Source organism: Lacerta agilis, chromosome 8 (genome assembly GCF_009819535.1).
Source record: "Lacerta agilis isolate rLacAgi1 chromosome 8, rLacAgi1.pri, whole genome shotgun sequence".
NCBI lineage: Eukaryota > Metazoa > Chordata > Lepidosauria > Squamata > Lacertidae > Lacerta > Lacerta agilis.
In genome coordinates, this window is record NC_046319.1 from 78,557,852 (window position 1) to 78,576,620 (window position 18,769).

An 18,769-nucleotide genomic window follows, 5' to 3' on the forward strand; every position below is an offset into this window, starting at 1 on the left:
ATTAATAGCTTTCAAATGCACTTACGACAGTTGGGAAACTGCATTTGTAGAAGAAACTGTGTTTATTTAACCTACAGTCAATCCTTATAAGTGGCTTGTACCAAAAGGCGACAGCAAGTTACCAAATAAAAACCAAAAGTCAGATCGTAATTCTGGGAGGCCAGTTTAACCCTGCGCTGACCAGAAAGCAGAGAAAAGTATCTGTTTCCAGTGCAACCAGTTCCTGGCATTAATTTTGAATAATGAGCAAGTGACAGGCTGGTCTATGATGCAAAAGGGGGGGGGGGAGGCAATAATATAGGCTATTTCCACCCCTCTGAGGTCAGAAAAGCCCATGATTCACCAGCCCCCCTCCCTTTCATATCCAGAACGTATCTCCACCTAGGACCAAGGAACCATGTAACTGTTAATGACACAGGGATAGGCACAATTTTTACTCTGGCATCCCAGGAAAAAAAAAGATGGGACGAAAGAGCCCCCATCCTTCCTATATAAGCAAATTGACTGCCCACTGTATGGGAACTGGATTACAAATACTAAAAGGGGGGGGAAGTAACCCACAGTCCCAGCCCATGGTGGGGGCCCGCTAGACGATCATCTCCAGCTGCCGGGCATATTCAATAACTTGTTTGGCTAGCTCTGTCGAAGGGATGGTGGCATCTTCCGGCTTCTGCTGCTGGCCCGTGAAACAGTAGTGGCTGTTTGGGCCTAGAACCCAGCCTCGCTGTAAAAGGGCAAGAGGGTGTTATATGAGATTCTTTGTTTTTTTTTAACAACAATGCTACAAAACCCACCCCATGAACACCGAGGCTTGTTTCTCCAGCAAAGGTCCCTCCCCCATCCTGGCCTTGTAGGAGAGCTGAAAACAGTGCCAATATATTTCACATCTGGCAACCAACCCATGGGTTTCAGATAGTACATGGGTATAAAGGTAAAGGGACCCCTGACCATTAGGTCCAGTTGTGTCCGACTCTGGGGTTGTGGCGCTCATCTCGCTTTACTGGCCGAGGGAGCCGGCGTACAGCTTCCGGGTCATGTGGCCAGCATGACAAGCAGCTTCTGGCGAACCAGAGCAGCACACGGAAACGCCGTTTACCTTCCTGCCGGACCGGTACCTATTTATCTACTTGCACTTTTGACGTGCTTTCGAACTGCTAGGTTGGCAGGAGTAGGGACCGAACAACAGGAGCTCACCCCGTTGCAGGGATTCGAACCACCAATCTTCTGATCAGCAAGCCCTAGGCACTGTGGTTTAACCCACAGCGCCACCTGGGTCCCTAGTACATGGGTAGAGGAGTATAAAAAGCCCGGTACACAAATTTCCATGGCCCTCCAGCGGCTACAGTGGCTCATTTACCAGAAGTAATGTATTTAACATTAACTCTGTAAGTCTGTACTCAAATTCTCACCTTCTTGGCATAGTCTGTCATCTTCTTGGGGGTGAAGAAGAGCATGCGAGTGGCCTCATTGAACAGGATCTTCTCATAGGCCTTCTCAATGCAGCTGGCAATTTCATCCCTGGGGTGGGAGGGAAAAAACGGAACACAAGCAGGTCACCCAGACAGAATTGTTGGCACACAACTCAGCTGCTATTAAGCAGAGTTAAGCCCCACTGATGTCAAGAGACGTAAGGAGGTACTGAATTCTCTCCCACTGAGACTGATAGGGGATTTCAAGGTGCTTAAGATATGGCTAGGAAATAATAATAATAATAATAATAATAATAAATAAATAAATAAATAAATAAATAAATAAATTCTTTATACCTCACCCATCTGGCTGGGCTTCCCCAGCCACTCTGGGCGGCTTCCAACAAAATATTAACATACAATAATTCATCAAACATTAAAAGCTTCCCTAAACAGGGGCTGCCTTCAGATGTCTTCTAAAAGTCTGGTGGTTGTTGTTCTCTTTGACATCTGGTGGGAGGGCATTCCACAGGGCAGGTGCCACTACCGAGAAGGCCCTCTGCCTGGTTCCCTGTAACTTGGCTTCTTGCAGTGAGGGAACTGCCAGAAGGCCCTCGGCGCTGGATCTCAGTGTCCGGGCTGAATGATGGGGGTGGGAGACGCTCCTTCAGATACACTGGGCCTTTGAGGCCATTTAAGGCTTTAAAGGTCAGCACCAACACTTTGAATTGTGCTCGGAAACATACTGGGAGCCAATGTAGGTCTTTCAAGACCGGTGTTGTGTGGTCTTGGCAGCCACTCCCAGTCACCAGTCTAGCTGCCACATTCTGGATTAGTTGGTAGTTTCCGGGTCACCTTCAAAGGTAGCCCCACATAGAGCGCGTTGCAGTAATCCAAACGAGAGATAACCAGAGCATGCACCACTCTGGCGAGACAGTCCACGGGCAGGTAGGGTCTCAGCCTGCGTACCAGATGGAGCTGATAAACAGCTGCCCTGGACACAGAATTAACCTGTACCTCCATGGACAGCTGCGAGTCCAAAATGACTCCCAGGTTGCACACCTGGTCCTTCAGGGGCACAGTTACCCCATTCAGGACCAGGGAGTCTTCCACTCGTGCCCACCTCTTGTCCCCCCAAAACAGTACTTCTGGTCTTGTCAGGATTCAACCTCAATCTGTTAGCCGCCATACATCCTCCAACCGCCTCCAGACACTCACACAGGACCTTCACTGGTTCTGATTTGAGAGAGAGGTAGAGCTGGGTATCATCCGCATACTGATGAACACCCAGCTCAAACCCCAATGATCTCTCCCAGCGGCTGCATGTAGATGTTGAAAAGCATGGGGGAGAGGACAGAACCCTGAGGCACCCCACAAGTGAGAGCCCAGGGGTCTGAACACTCATCCCCCACCACCACATTCTGAACACGGCCTAAGAGGAAGGAGTGGAACCACTGTATAACAGTGCCCCCAGCTCCCAATCCCTCTAGACGGTCCAGAAGGATGTTATGGTCAATGGTGTCAAAAGCCGCTGAGAAATCCAGCAGAACTAGGAAACAGCTCTCACCTTTGTCTCTAGCCCGCCGGAGATCATCGACCAGTGCGACCAAGGCAGTTTCAGTCCCATAATGAGGCCTGAATCCCAACTGGAAGGGATCCAAATGGTCCGCTTCTTATTTGAGATTTGAGACTGGGCGATAGTTGGCCATATTGGCCGCATCTAAAGATTTTTTTTTAAGAAGCGGTTTGATAACTGCCTCTTTCAGCGGGTCTGGGAAGGCTCCCTCGCAGAGAGAAGCATTCACCACCCCGCGGAGCCCATCGCCCAGCCCTTCCCGGCTAGCTTTTATAAGCCAGGATGGGCAAGGATCAAGGAGACAGGTGGTTGGTATCACTTATCCAAGCAGCCTGTCCACATCCTCGGAGGTAACAACCTGGAATTGGTCCCACACAACTTGACTAGACAGGACTCTAGCACTCTCCCGCCCCGGCCCTGCTCCCACGGTGGAGTCTACCTGTTCCCGAATCTGAGCGACTTTATCTGCAAAAAAACTTTGCAAAATCATTGCAGGAGATCATGTGGCCAGTACTGGCCCCCGATGGAGCAGGTGGTTCTGCTAAATTGCGAACCACCTGGAAGTCTCCTGCTGCTGTTTTCTGCAGATGCAATAGAGGCGGTGAAGAACGTCTTCTTCCCTGTCGCTATTGCCACTTGGTAGGCTTGACATTGAGCTCTAACCCGTGTCCGGTCAGATTCAGAATGAGTTATCAGCCACTGGCGCTCTAGCCGTCTCAGCGATTGTTTCATTGCCCTCAGATCCATGGAAAACCACGGGGCTTGTCCGGGTTCCATGTAATCGGAGGGCGCTTCGGAGCCAAACAGTCAATAGCCCTGGTTAACTCCACATTCCAGTGGGCCACCAGGGAATCAGCTAAAAGGCCATCAACATGAGATAAAACATCCCCTACCACTCTCTGGAAACCATTTGGATCCATTAAGTGGCGGGGGCGGACCATCCGAATTGGTCCCACCTCCCTGCAGAGGGGAAGGTTTGCGGAGAAGTCCAGTTGCACCAGGAAGTGATCTGACCATGGCACTTCTTCATGGCTGTGAGGTTACAGGGTCTATAGGGTTTAAAGCACATCACATATGCTCAGTAATCCTCACAACTGCTGTGTTGGTCTGTATTAACTACCATATTCCACAAAGGGATGGGATGGTGTCACAGAGGCAACTAGGTGGGAACTAGGCAAGTTTCTCAGGATTTTGATAGGGGCTGCTTTTTTGAGGAATACCAATGGCAGATATACTTCATTCTCAACTCTCACTCCTGGTGTGCACAAGAGGAAATATCACCTGCCCTTGCAGAAGACCTTACCCCATGTTTATAAAAAGAGTCTAAGAGAGCACGACCCACCTGACAGTGTCCAACAGGATGTCGATGAAGAAAGCGTAACTCTCTGCTGGGATGTTGCCTTTTGCCAGGAAGACTTTATTGTAACTGCCTTCCATCAGATACTAAGGCAGGAAGAAAGAGGAAGAGTATCACAGAGATACAATTTATTAGTCACCTTTTCAAGGTAGCTGACCAAGGCCATGTACGACTGATAATGTAGCAATCAACAGGGTGTGGTCACTAAAAATTCTGGAACAGCATGTTGTAAACTCAGATATATATATATATATATCAGATAGCCACCAAATGGCTCCTTAAACCAGGGTTACAGTCACCAAAACAGGTTGTCTTGTTGCCATTTTGGGGCCAGACGGCTGAAAAGTCATATTTTTAAATATGACTTTTTTTTTGTTCCTGAAATTTGTTCTGATTGTGCAGATAAAATATCATGGATAGAATTCTACAGGATGTCTTGTTAGTGTGTGAAAAGAGCCACAGTCCAAGGATCCCCAGGCATGGATCTCCAGATGATGGAGATGTCTAGCACCTGGGCATCTTCACCTGGTCGCAAAGGCCCAATAGCCAGGTGTAAAATGTGCCTGGCGAATTTCCAATGCTGGTTTTATCCAATTATTAATGTATTGCATTAGTTTTTGTTGTGTTATGTCTGGAACTCCCTCGCAGAACTCCTCCAAAGCAGCAACCCTCTCCTCACCTTCAACTCTTCCCTTTCCAGGACCCAACCCACCTTTTCTATTAACCCTTTGGCACACCGCTTAGGGAGAATATGTCATTATTTCAGTTATACACACCGCTTTAGAATGGGTGACCTAGCCCGCCCCCCGCTATCTCAGGAAAGCTTTCTCCTCCCATACAAGGCTTCCCACAGCGGGTTTTTAAGGTCCACGGACAAAGCTTGCTATTTTGCAAAGCCAAGATTAGTTTCCACAAGCAGCACAGCCTTCTCAGATATAAGACTCTTGCGAGGACTGCAGTTTAGCCTTGTTTCACAGAGCAGAGGAATATAGGAAGGTGCCTCATTCCAAGTTGGAGCATTGCCCCATCTTGCTCAGTACAGCCAACACTGACTGGCAGTGGTCTACAGGGCTTCCAATAACGAGTTGATTAAACTTGGGACCCTTTGCATGAAAAGAAAGTGCTCCTCCTACTAAGTTAAAGTCCTTCCCAGAAACAAGCAGAGTTTTCAAATGCAACTGGAAGGCGCTTTTGTATTGTTTTATAGCTGCATTAGAAAATTGCTACATTTCATTGCTTACCTGGGGGAGGTAGGGGGCACAGAACAGGGAAAATAACTAAATATACCTCCTCTCTACCCAATTAAGGGCAGTTTGCTAGTTAAAGCACTTATTCACAGGGCCTGGGAAGGAGAAAAGCAAGGAGAAGGAGAGGCGTCACCTGCTCCAAAGAAACAGGGTGCTTGATGTAGACGTTGGTCTGAATATCCTTGGCTGGCAGCCTTTCAAGCTCAGTGTGGAACTCTGCGACACGGTTCTGAGACAGCAGGAAGAGGAGGTTCAAGCCCAGCAGCTGATGCTTGTAGGCTGACTCCGGTAACTCGTCTCTGAGGCGGGAAGGGGGAAGAGAGAGATGCTGGATTTGCGGTACGGAGTGCTTTAGCCAGAGACACCCAAAAAGCCACAGAAGAAATAGATCATTTGAGCCAAAGGAATTATTTTGCCTCTTCTGCTGCCCCCACCCCATGGTGCTCCCACCCTCTGCACATCAGAGGAATTATGCAGTTTTTGTTTCGTTGAGGAAAAACTATAAAAAAAAATAATTCCTGAAAAACATCAAAGTTGGGGTTGGGGATTAAAAACCCTGATGAGTAAAACAAATTATCTGAAAGGGTTCAAGGCAGGAACACTTACTTGTAATCAAAATAGTAGCACTTTAGGAGGAATACAGTGGTCCCTCGACTTACGAATTTAATCCGTTCCGAAAGCACATTCGTAGGTTGAAATGTTCGTAAGTCGAAAAAGCGATTTCCCCATAGGAATGCATTGAAGCAGTTTTAAAAAGAAAAATGTGTGAGTCGAGGAAACCGCATCTAAAATGCCAACGGATTTCCATTCGGGTGTCGAAAAATTTGTTGGCGTGCGGCCACTTTTTTCGTTTGCAAGTCGAAAAATTAGAATGTTGAGTATTTCGTAAGTCGAGGGACCACTGTATTTTTTTATATGCCTGTGCAACTGCAAGGATACTCATAGCGCAAAATTGGAAGGGAGAAAAGGCACCCCAAATTAAGGATTGGCATATTAAATTGGTAGAGTTTATGAATCATGCGAAAATGACGGGAGCAATTAGGAATACATCTAAGCAAAAGTTGAAGGAAGAATGGAGGTATATGGAGATATATTTTAAAAAAGAAAGAATATTAACAGAATTGGTGAGCTGCTTTAATTGACCACTCAGGGTGAAAGGGAATATTTGAGTACAATGTGGAAAGAAGGGACGGAGCATAGAATTGTTGTATATTTCAAGATAGTCAATGTAAGAGCAATATGAAGTCAGTTTTTATTGTATGTGTGAATTGATTTTAATTTCTGAATGTATGGTTTGAATACTTTTATTTTAAAAAATACAAAAAACCCTGATGAGTAAAACAATTATCCGAAAGGGTTCAAGGCAGGAATACTCACTTGTAATCAAAATAGTAGCACTTCAGCTGGGCCATGTACCTCTCGAAAGACGGGATGTCCTTCTTCAGGATACTCCACTGTGCTCCGATTTCTAGAATATCTCCTTGGGGGGCAAGAAGGGAAATGAGGGTCAGAGCATTAGCAACAACAAGCAGAGGAGTTGCAATGTTAAGAGCAGAGCAAGCTGATCAAGCTGCTATCTTGCCTCCAAGCCTGGCGAAGATTACTAACAGATTTCTAACAGTAAGATCTGTTCGACAGTGCAACAGATTCCCTCGAGAGGCCGTGGACTCTTCTTCCTTGGGAGGTTTTAAAGCAGATGTTGGATGGCCATCTGATATTGATGCTTTAGCTGAGATTCCTGCATTGCAGGGAGCTGGACTGGATGATGCTTTGGGTCCCTTCCAACTCTTATGATTCTAGGTGGCTCATCTAAGAACTGGAAGGGAGGCCTACAACATCTCTACTCCACCAGCACCTCCTGCATCGGCCACCAGGACCAGGGGCTGTGAGAAACAGCAGCAGCAGCCATGCAGTGAGGAAGTTCTGGCCTGTATGGGACTAATATTTTGCTGCTTCAGTTGTTGGTTCCAAGGCAGGAGGCTCAGCTACAGAATGGCATTTGTGGGAACATCAGGCGACAAGGGGAGAAAACTAATGTACACCTTTGCCCCCCTGCTGTAGTGACTCCTGTATCATTGTCTGTTTTGTCATGTTTAAAACATATTGTAAACTTCACTTAGTGGGTGAGGTACAGAAACCTCCCAAATAAACAAATAATATGAGGCAGAGCTTAAAACACAACAAACCAACAAATATTGGTACAGGAGAAGGGGAAAGTCTCATCAAGAGGCCTTTCTTGCTTTTTTCCTTTGCCCAGTGTGATTTTGTCACTTCCTCTGAAGCCTGAGGGACAGGTGAAGATGCATTCTTTAAATTATCATCAGCAACAAGGACAGTGGTTGTTCTTGAGAACAGAGACCGTGTCGGCGGCCAAACGGCAAACTTTTGAGGGATGAATTTGCCTCACAGATTTCTGTCTCTGTTAGGAGATCCCTATCAACCTTGTGCATTGGTCGGAATATACTCACTTGCCAAGATAAGCTGCTGTTTAGTCAGTTTTGTGCCTGTTGTGGGCAGAAAGTTGAGTTCAAGCAGAGCTAACTGGAACAGAGCAGAGAGGGAGAGATAGGTTACTGCTGGGGCTGATGAGAGCTCTAACACTTGGAGGGCACAGTATTGGCAAAGCCTGGTTTACAGCTACTGCAGTCTGACTTAACATCTTACTATTGATGGTTGGTGGCTTGAAAAAATGAAGAATTGGACAAATTCGGGGAGCCGGGAGCTGTCAATGGCTATCAGCTAAGGAAGGATGGGCGCATTCCAACCTTAGAATTATTATTATTATTATTATTATTATTATTATTATTATACCCTGCCCATCTGGCTGAGTTTCCCCAGTCACTCTAGTACCAGAGAAGCTGCAACCCTTCAAAAGTTGTTAGACTCCAGTTCTCATCAGCCCCAGAAACAAGGGCTGATGGGCAAGGATTAGGCACCAGGAAAAAGCTTTAAAATCAGGCCTTTTGGCATTTAACTATCTGTGGCCTTTCTAGAAGTGGGTGGGATATTTTTAGTGTATTTCTCTCTCTCTCGGTTTTAATGTAACTATGTGGGTTTTTATGGTATGTTTGCTTGTCTGTCTGTAAGTTACTTTAGAGTTATCTTGGGCAAAATAAAGTGACTAACAAATTCAATAAATAATAATAATAATAATAATAATAATAATAATATGATGGGAGTTGAAGTCCACCACCAACAACTGCAGGCTCTCGCCTTTCCCAACCCTGCTGTGTACCCTTTGTTATATGATGCTTTTGGGGTAGTGCATGAATGTTGTGCCAAATTGTTTTGTTTGAAATCTCCATTGAGGCAGCTGGCTGGCTGCAGCTGGAGACAGGATGGTGTTAAGGACTGTCTCAATCAAGGCAAGTCTCAGCGACCTGACTCAGCGGAAAGAGAGAGAGAGAGAGGCAGGCTGGTAAACAGGTTTTCAGCTCGGGCAAAAACATCTCCGCTGAGTCACTGGCCTCCTCTTCCGGCAGCAAAGGAGCCCGGCACCCAGCGGCTTGCCGGGACAGGGCCACCTCCAACAGGGGCACAGGGATGAGGTCGTCTGCTCCATCTAGCTCAGTACAGCCCACACTGACCGGCAGCGGTCAGGCACAGAGTCTTTCCCACTCCCGCCTGGAGACATGCGGGGCCCAAGGAGATCCGGGAAGAACTGAACTGACAATAGGAACTGTACCACAGAGCTGGTGGGCTCTCCTTCCCTGGAGGATTTTCAGCAGTCACGGGCGCTTTAGCGGAGATTCCTGCATTGCAGGGGGTTGGACTGGATGACCCTCGGGGTCCCTTCCAACTCTACGATTCTGTGCCCTCTCTGCCTTACCTTCTCGCGGAACAAAGGCTTCCCCCTTCCTCGCCCCTCTCCCCAGCGCCTGCTTCCACTAACAATCCCCCTCCCCTCAAAAAAAATCTCATTGTAAATGGCAGTCTCCACCCGTCCCCGGCCACGCTTTCCCTGCAGCCCTCGAGATGGCACCCCAGCCACCCCTACCCAGGGTCCCTCTTCCCCTCCTTGCCTCCCGCATCTCCCATATCGCCCCTTTTCCACCGCGCCGCCCGCAGCGGAGCTGTTTCCAGGCTCCCCCCCCGTCGGTTTCCCTGCCCGTTTCAAGCCCCCCCGGCCCCCTTGCCTTGAGCCGGCCCAGCAAGTCTCCGCACTTGCTCAGGCTGAGGTTCTTGCGGTTCCACTCGGCCCTCAGCTGCTCGTACATGCCCGCCGCCTCCTTCAGTCCCGCGGCGCCCGCGTCCGCTCCGTTCAGCACCGGCCCTCCGGCCGCCGCCATCACAGTCACCCCCGCTGCCATGAATCGGCACCCGGCCGAGGAGGAGAAGGAGCGGCAGTAGCAGCTGTCACAAAAGCCGAGCGCGACCGTCCTCGCTTTGCGGCCGCCCGCGCGGTCTCCATGGCAACTGGCCTCGAGGCCGGCGCGCCTCGGCGACGCACCAACGGCTCCGTTCCCGATTGGCTGGAAGGTTTTTGGAGCGCATGCGCGAAGCGGAGTAACGGCTACGAGCCAAGCGAGCGGAGGTGTTTGAAGTGGGGGCGCTGAGGCGCTAATTTGGGGAGCTCGATGTAGGCGGTTTTTTGGGGGAGGCGGCGGTGAGGGGGAGAAGGTATGAGGGCTGAGGAGAACGTTTGGGAAGCGTAGCGCCTTGAAATAGCTGTTGGCTTTCAACGTCACCAGGGTGACGTAACTAGCAGGGAGGAGTCGTCTACGTGAAGCCCCGTGACGTCACCAGCCCAGGGACTAGGCGTGTGACGCCAGGCGTGGGAAACGCAGGCCAATGACACAGGGCAGGCAACCTAGCTCAGTTGCTGCAGAAGTTTATTTGAAAGCATACAGGTTTTATTTGTTGTTAAACACACAACAGAGTTTATGCCAGATGTAACAAATTGAAACAGGCATTGAGAATGTGGTAGTGGGGGTCTGCCAAACTGGTTGTAATGAGCGGTTTCATATCCTGGCCAAGGTCACCCTGTTGGGAGGACTTCCAGGGCTCCATGACAACCATGGGGTTACCTGCAAACGTTCGTTTTCAAGATATTACAGCAAGGCACCAAGGAGAGTAAATTGCAAAGTACAGGACCTGATTGTTAAAGCCCCCACTGCCAGACCCCCATGAAGAATCCAGAGATTGTGTTGTGTATTATTTTATATACATTCATAGACACTGAAGAGCAGTGGAATACTCAAATTTATTAACAATGGCATAGCCACAGTCCTATGCAAAGTTTCCTGGAAGAATCAAATAGTGCTAACTTTTGATTGAATAGCTTCAACTTGAAAAACACATTTGGCTTTAGCAAAAGATCAGCCGGCTGAAATGCAGCCTTTAGCTTTTAACTGAAAATACAAACTATCTTACAAATGGACTCTTAAGGTGACACTTAAGGCATGGCTAGCCAACCTAGAAGCAGCGGTTCAAGTTTAAGAAGTCCAGCATCTGCAATGAGTTCACAACTACATGGAACCAATGGTGTCAATTTCATGGGGTGGCATGCCCACCTGCCAAGCTTCTAAAGACTGGGCAAGTCAAGCCCAATCTGCCCAGTCTCGTGAAACTCATGCCTTGTGAAAGCTGAGTGTGCAGATGTTCACCATATCTGAATGGATGCATCAGCTCCCAGTGCTGAGTGTTTCTGGAACCTGGCTGACCCGGCGGTGCCTTTCCTTTCTGACTCTGGTTCCTCCACTCTTAGTAGTTGGCTGATGCCCTCGCCAGATTCTATTTCTCCACTTCTCCACCCAGCAGGGAAGAATGGAGGTGAAAGTCCTGCTTCCCCTGTCCAGAGAAGCTCTGGGAGAGGAAAGTGCCTACCCTCGCCTTTGCTCCCTGGTCTCAGGCCTCCATCTCCCACCATCCTTTTCTCCTCATGCGTCTTAGTCTGCCGCTCCTGAGCCCTTTTCTCTACCCACTTTCTCCATAGTACTGTGCATAATTTTAAGCAGTTCTATCACGTCGCCTCTTACTTGATTCCTCCACCCCCCCCCCCCAATGCTGAAACCTGTCATGGTAGAGTTGCTCCGCCTCCACCACCTTGATCATCTTGGTTGTTCTTTTCTTAACTTTTTTCAAACTCTGCCATAACCTTTTTGAAGTGAGGCAACTTGGAACATGACCTTTAGAAGACATCTGAAGGCAGCCGTCTTTAGGGAAGTTTTTATGACTGGTGTTTTAATGTATTTTTAATCTTTGTTGGAAGCCACCCAGAGTGGCTGGGGTGGGGTAATAATAATAATAATAATAATAATTCCAAATGTCATTGCACCATAGATTTGTATAACAACATTATTAGAAAGTCAGTTTCATTTTTAATTTATTTCCTAATGGTCCCAAGATTAGAATTTGCCCTTTTCACAGCTGTTGCACACAGGGTCACCATCTTTATCAACCTATCAGCTACAACCCTTGGTCAGACACTGCCAGCTTAGACCCTGTGAATGTATAAGTGAAATTAAGATTTTTTTTTGTTCCAATGTGCATCACTTCAGACTTGTTTACACTGAATTGCATTTGCCATTTTGCCACCCATTCCTACAGTTCATATAGGTTCTTTTGGAGCTCTTCACTTTTTGTTTTAACTGCCCTGAACAATTTATTATTATCAGCAAACTTGGCCCCCAACTGTTCACCTGAATTCTCAATCATTTATGAACAAGTTAAAAAGCACAGATCCCACTACCAATCCTTGGGGGACTCCATTCTACATCCTTCCAATGCCAGAACTGTCCATTAATTCATACTCAGATTCCTGTTAATCAGCTCCTTATCCACAAAAGGAGAAGACCAGTTGTGGTGTTTATTGTTTCTATTTACTTGGCAATTTTTAAGTCTTTGGAAGCTGCCCTGAGCACAGTTTCTAGAGTGGAAATTTTGGCATCCATCTATCTCAGGAGACAAAGGAGTGTGCCTGTTACCACACACAAGAGGTTATGGCAAAAACCAGCCAAGCGAAAAGGGCCACATGACATAGAATCATAGAGTTGGAAGAGACCACAAGGGCCATCCAGTTCAACCCCCTGCCAAGCATCCAGTCCAACCCCCTGCCAAGTTTCTTTCTTTGTGGAATCCTAGAAGAAGGCGTGCTCTGGTCCATGGGGTTACGAAGAGTTGAACAACAGAAGAAGGCCAACAGCCTAGCACTGACTGGTTTTGCCTTCTGTGCAGCACTTGCCAGTATGTTACTTTTCCCTCTGAGGTGAATAGCAGCTATTCACTAACACAGGAGAAAGTAAAGGTGTGTATTCAAAGGACAGGATTCATGTAGGACATTAATATGCTTTTTTTTTACTCCTTTGAAGCTTACCATGAAATATCAAGCCAGTCCCTCTGTGCAAAGCTCCCTCTTAGGTTAGATAGAATATTGGGAAGAGGCTTGCTTATTTATAACACCTGCATAAAAGGGTTAATTAAAAAGGTAGGGAATTGTTGTTGTTGTTTTTTTGGCAGGTCCTTTGCAAGGAGCATCTGTGATGTGGCAACTTTTCACAGCTACCCTGTCCCTCATTTTCCTGTGCATGAAACATCTATTTGCAACAGATTGCCGATGGGTAGCCGTAGTCAACAATTTTGATGACCTTGGGGGCGACCGAAAGATTTTCTTTGCCCAGCGGGAAATTAGAAGGGTGGCTGAGATCTTCAAGGAACTCACAGACTCAGCTATAGACCCTGACGACAGAAATGCAGTGAGTATAACATGCCTGGGTATGGGAGAGAAGATCTTCCTTTCCTTCCATAGGGCTGCTTGGGTTCCATGGCTCTTGAGCTGGAGCTGTTAGGAGGGTGGGCAAGAGGCCACTTAGAGAGCCCCTAGAACCAAGGGCTGAAGGGAAATCAGACAAACAGCAGTCACACACATCCTCAAAAGCCTAGGCTTAACAGAAGAGGCCAGGGCTGATTGTATCCCAGGCAAAGGCCAAGCCTGACTTGGAAGCTTTTATCATGGAGGGAATGAATGGGCTGCCTTTGTGGGTAGCATCAACCTAGAGCTTAGGGGGAGACCTTCTCAAACTGCAGACCTGACCAGCTCACCACATCAGTGTATAAATCTGGAGCTTCTACTTTCAACCTTGGTGATTCCTAACAGGCACAAGTGCTTGAATCCCTTACGGTCTCAGCTACTTTGATTTATTTTATTAAATCAACTGTTTTATTCAATGCTGTTGGCTGTACTGGTATATCAGCCAACCAGGACTTTCAGCTTATTGCTCTGCAGAGGTGAAGCCAACAATTTATCCAAGTAAAAAGAGCTATTGAAATAACTCTCTCTTTTTACAGAAATACCTGGGATTTCCATACTACCTGAAAATTAATCTGAGCTGCGTAGTTCAGGTAAGGGAAGAGCTACATGCTTTGCGAGGGCAAGGGATACTCACACATTGTAATTGAAGAGGCACTTTCCCTTGCTCCCCTGTTGCTTCAGCAATGGACAGATCTGCAATATGGACATAAGCTTGTTTTAAGCCACTGCTATAAGCTGGCATTGCTGTTTCGTCTGTTGGTGAAAGATGCATGGTAATGTTATGAGTGTGTTGTTGTTGTTGTTGTTGTTGTTGTTGTTTGGGGGGGGAGGTCAGCCTGCCTGATGGCCTAGCCTTTTGTCATTCCTGGGGTCCTGGTTCCACCAAGGATTAAAATCTAATGGAGGATTCCATTGCTAGAATTAGCCAGGCAAGGCTCATAGTTGCCAGCTCAGAATGGTCCTTTGTATAACAAAGGAAGCTGCTCTGTGCCAGAGGACAAATGGATGGGCACCCCTCTCTTATTTGGCTGCCAGTAAGGCAGACAAAAGCCAGGATAGTTGTGTGAGAGAGAGAGCTGGGCTAGAAGCAGGCTGCTGGCATAAGCCAGGGAGTCAGAGCCATGCTTGATTTCTGCTGGAATCCAAGGCTGTGTCTATGGGAGAAACAAGACCACTTGGGGTGTTAATGCTGTGAGCCCCTCCACTGTAGGCTTAGGTTGCATGTGTGTGTAAATAAACCACATGTCATAAAGAAACTACAGTCTCTGCCAGGCATAGGCAAACTCCGGCCCTCCAGATGTTTGGGACTACAATTCCCACCGCCCCTAGCTAACAGCACCGGTGGTGAGGGATGGTAGGAATTGTAGTCCCAAACATCTGGAGGGCCAGAGTTTGCCTATGCCTGGTTTCTGCTGTCCCTTATTCCAAGGAAACCAAACCCTGGGTAAGTGACTGGAACCCCTGGAGTCTCACCACTTGGAGACATGCCACATTAATTTCTTTCTTTTTTGGTTGCATAAATTTTATTAAAGCTTTCCTTTGATATAACGATAAAAAAAACCTAATCTGTATAAAAACAAAAACAGAAAAAGAAAAGAGTGAGAGAGACAAGCATATATGGAAGGGAGGGAAGGAAAAAAAAAGAAATAGGAAAAGAAAGGGGGCTTCTTATTCTGTGTCTGTCAGTTACATAAAAAGAATTATTCAAACATTCCCTCCATACTAACAACCCACTATTCTTTCTTCATTTTCCCAGTCCCTTGTTCCATTTCATTCATCTCTGGCTTACCGGTAATTTCTTTCCTCACTTCATTCATCTTTGATCTGAAAGATTTTATTTGTCCAGCAAATAACTGCTGAAGTATGCCAACAGTAAATGGTGTACTTAAAATGTACAAAACAGACTATTGCCACAGCTAGATATCTTATTATGTATGACAAGAGCACCAAAATATTTGGTTCCTTTACTTAAAGGACAACTTTTCCTATGGAGGAAATTTCAGTTGGTAATGTTACTTTCAATTTCTTGGGAGCACCTTCATCAAAAAGAGAGAAAAATTAATCTACTAATTCTTAATACATAAAACTCTCTTGTCCTTTAAAATCTTTCTTATCTCAAATCATAAATCAAGCTTTTGTTTTGAATTCAGCACTTTACACGTCTTTTCTTTTTAAACCCAGAAAGTAACTGACTCACCTAATGTCAGGGTCGTGTGGAAGCCTCCCACGAGAAAATGCACTTACTAGGCTAGCTACTTTAGGGTAATATTTATTAAGTACATATTTACAAGCCGGAGCTCATTTCTCATGCATCCGACCCATCACTCTCAGTTGCCAGCAGTGCCAGCTTATGGGACCGCCCCCAACATAATAGTCTGGGGCAAAGTGACACACCTACGCTGCTCACGTCGTTTCCTCTCCCTTTGCTCCTCTGCCGAGGGAATGGCTCTCCATCTGTTCCTCAGCCGCTGGTCAGCTGGCGGTGCTGACCCTCTGCAACATCAGGGACTCCCTCCTCCACCCGACTGTTTCCGTTTAATCCTTTTTCTTCCCTCTCCTCGTTCCTGCCTACTGCTTTCCACAGCCTCTTGGTCGCTCCTCTCTCTCCCCCTCCCTCTGCTCCAAACCCCTTTCTGACTGTCCCATGACATCCACCCCCCCCTCTCTTTTTTTTTTTTAATAAGAATTTATTGGTTTTACAACAAACAACAAACAGATATAACACCCACATTAACCCAACACCTAACAAAAATAGACAAATACATAAACACCAATAATAATTCTTCTTATATTATACAAAAAAAAAAAATCTTGTTCGAATCTTGGTACAGACTTCCCCTACCTTTTCACCTTCGGTTCTAAAACCAAATATTACTTTAATAACATCATATACCATCTTAATCTTAACAACTCGAAAATCTAAGAGTTAAAATATAAATCATAACAAATATCCTCATTCACTGTAACTGCTGTTAATAACAAAAGTCAGAATACCTCTTTTCTTTATCAAAAACTTAAAATCTTAACACACCGGTTTCAGGTTACCATAATATGTCTTTTTTTCCTTTTTATCCTTAATACAGTTCACCCTATCCCCCTTCTGTCCATTTTCTCTGGTCGTCTTGCTCCAACACCACTCCTCGAAATGTCTTTTTTCTTTACTAGTCCACAGATCCAGACTAAGTCCAAAACAGTCCTTGCATAGAACATCAGGGTACGCACCTCTTCTTCCAGCCTCTCCGGTTCATCATCCCATTCTTCTTTTGTTTGTAAGCATAAACATAAATTTTTCACCTTCGCTCCCGAGCTCTCACCTCGAGAGTTAGATATAACAGTTTTCTCCGTCCTGGGTCTGTCACCCCCAAAGGACGATTCATTTTTCCGGAGTCGCCATATCATTCCAACCTGTTGTTCGATCATCCCCTTCAGTTCCATGCCAAGGTTCTCTTCCACTGCAGCCATCTCCTGTAAAGTCTCCTCTGTGGGATAAATCTTTTTTGACATGTCACAATTCAATATCTCCAATTTTCGGTTGAGCCATTCCAGTCTCAATATAATAATCCTTTCTTCGTCACTCATCTCACAGTTCGTAACCAAATCAAAAACAAAGCCAAGCATGGCAGAAGCAGGCATAGGTGTCAGATTACAGTTTCGATTTTCAAACTTCTCCATCTTAATACCAGTAATTTTCCATTGAGTCACAATCCTTCGCAGCCATTTTCCCTGAATCCAGGGTGCAAGATCCACAAATTTTAAAAAGAGATATTGTCCACAGATTGTTCCCCAGAGGGAAATCCAAAAAGTCTCACTTATCAAACTTCCGATACTTTGTAACCATCACTGTAACAGCAGTCTCTTAAGCAAGTTATTTTCTATCCCCCGAAGGGAGGGAGGCAGGCTTCCTTTCCGAGTTTCACCCGGGTCGTTTAAAAAGATACGAAAACAAGTCCATTCCAATACTCACGGCCACCGGGTTTCTAAAACTTCAGATTTTGACAGGTAGAACATTGACACTCATCGCGGGGGCAACCGCCGCTCCACATCCCGGTTGGGGCATATCCCCTAGAGCCCGGCTCCGTTGTCCCTTCACCCCCACTCCCCCTTTACAGGGGGAGCGAGGGAAGGGTTCGGAGCCACAGTGGGCATAGCCGGGGAGCCCAGGGTGCGGGACGCTCTTCCCGCACCCCACCGGAGCCCCGCTTTGCGGTAGCGGGGCTCCAACCCCCGGGACGGAGTGGGTCGCCTCGTAGCCGAGGCAACCCACGACCGCTCCGCAATGGCGTCGCCGCTGGAAGTCCATCCACCCTCCTCTCTAGGACCTTTCCCTCCCCTGTGGGTTCGCCCTTACTGTCCCGCAATGGTGAGAAACCCAGGAAGCCCTCTTCTTCATCAGTGGACTCAAACACCTCCCTCGGAGTGTCTCTACCGTCCTGAGACGATGGAAACCCCAGGAAGTCCTCTTCTTCATCAGTGGACTCAAACACCTCTCTGAAATCCCAATGCAAAGGTTTGGGCTTATGGGGGAATAATGCATGGAACTCTTCCGTCAAATACAGTTCTCGCACGCTCTCCGCCGGCACCCAGGCATTCTCCACTGCTGGGGTGTTCTCCCAGGCTACTAAGTACTGTAGTTTGTTTCTGCACCACCTGGAGTCTAGGATCTCCTCTATTTCATCTTGTTGCTCCCTTTCCGCTACCAAGGGTGGTGCAGGAACTTCCTCGTGTTCCTCTTGGTACCTGTGAGCTGGGCGGTGAGGTGACAGCAGGGACCTATGGAACACCGGGTGTATTCTCATACTCTCTGGCAGTTTGAGTTTGAAAGAAACTGGGTTGATTTGTCCTACCAATTTAAAGGGACCCAACTTGCGTTGCTCCAGCTTTTTGCTCCTCCCCCTGAGGGGCAGACCTTTCGAGGACAACCACACTCAATCCCCAACACCTATTCTTTCTCCTTCTCGCCAATGCTGGTCCGCCGCCTGCTTATATGCTTCTTTGGCTCTCTCCAAGTTTTCCTTCAACATCTGGTGCAGAAATTCCATCTCCTCCACGAACTCCTCAGCCGCTGGCACCAACAGTGCTTCCTCCCTTCCTGGGAAAGCTCTCGGGTTCCTCCCGTAATTTGCCATGAACAGAGAAATTCCTGTGGAGGCGTACACTGAATTATTGTATGCAAATTCTGCTAGACTCAGCTTTGAGGCCCAGTCATTCTGTTGGTGGCTTACATAGCACCTCAGATACTGTTGCAAAATGGCATTCACTCTCTCGGTCTGACCGTTCGTCTGCGGGTGTCTGGCAGAGGTGAAGTTGACTTCTACCTGCAGCAACTCCATCAGCTTTCTCCAAAAATGTGAGGTGAGCTGACTACCACGAACGCTTACTACCCTCGAAGGCATCTCATGCAGCTTGAAAATGTTGATAAACAGCTGGGCA

General features: G+C 47.0%; 1 protein-coding gene and 1 pseudogene across 1 annotated transcript; one reads left to right on the forward strand and one right to left on the reverse strand.

Moving 5' to 3' along the window:
- Positions 1–43: 43 nt before the first annotated feature.
- PSMD8 (proteasome 26S subunit, non-ATPase 8) lies at positions 44–9,926 on the reverse strand. The gene is made up of 7 exons (XM_033158485.1): positions 9,726–9,926; positions 8,058–8,130; positions 6,967–7,069; positions 5,723–5,888; positions 4,328–4,428; positions 1,410–1,518; positions 44–724 (listed from the first exon to the last, which is right to left on the reverse strand). Exons 1-7 carry the CDS (start codon positions 9,897–9,899, stop codon positions 587–589), a joined length of 864 nt encoding a protein of 287 aa, XP_033014376.1. The 5' UTR covers positions 9,900–9,926; the 3' UTR covers positions 44–586.
- A 3,144-nt stretch (positions 9,927–13,070) lies between these two features.
- Positions 13,071–18,769, forward strand: part of LOC117052066 — a 53,582-nt pseudogene continuing 47,883 nt past the window's right edge.

Excerpts from the sequence above, each read along its gene's own strand:
- PSMD8 (XM_033158485.1), bottom strand. The coding sequence starts at position 9,899 with ATGGCAGCGGGGGTGACTGTGATGGCGGCGGCCGGAGGGCCGGTGCTG. Across the intron at positions 4,429-5,722 it reads ACCCTGTTTCTTTGGAGCAG|TATCTGATGGAAGGCAGTTA; the intron begins GTGACGCCTCTC and ends TTCCTGCCTTAG. Across the intron at positions 725-1,409 it reads TGACAGACTATGCCAAGAAG|CGAGGCTGGGTTCTAGGCCC; the intron begins GTGAGAATTTGA and ends GCCCTTTTACAG.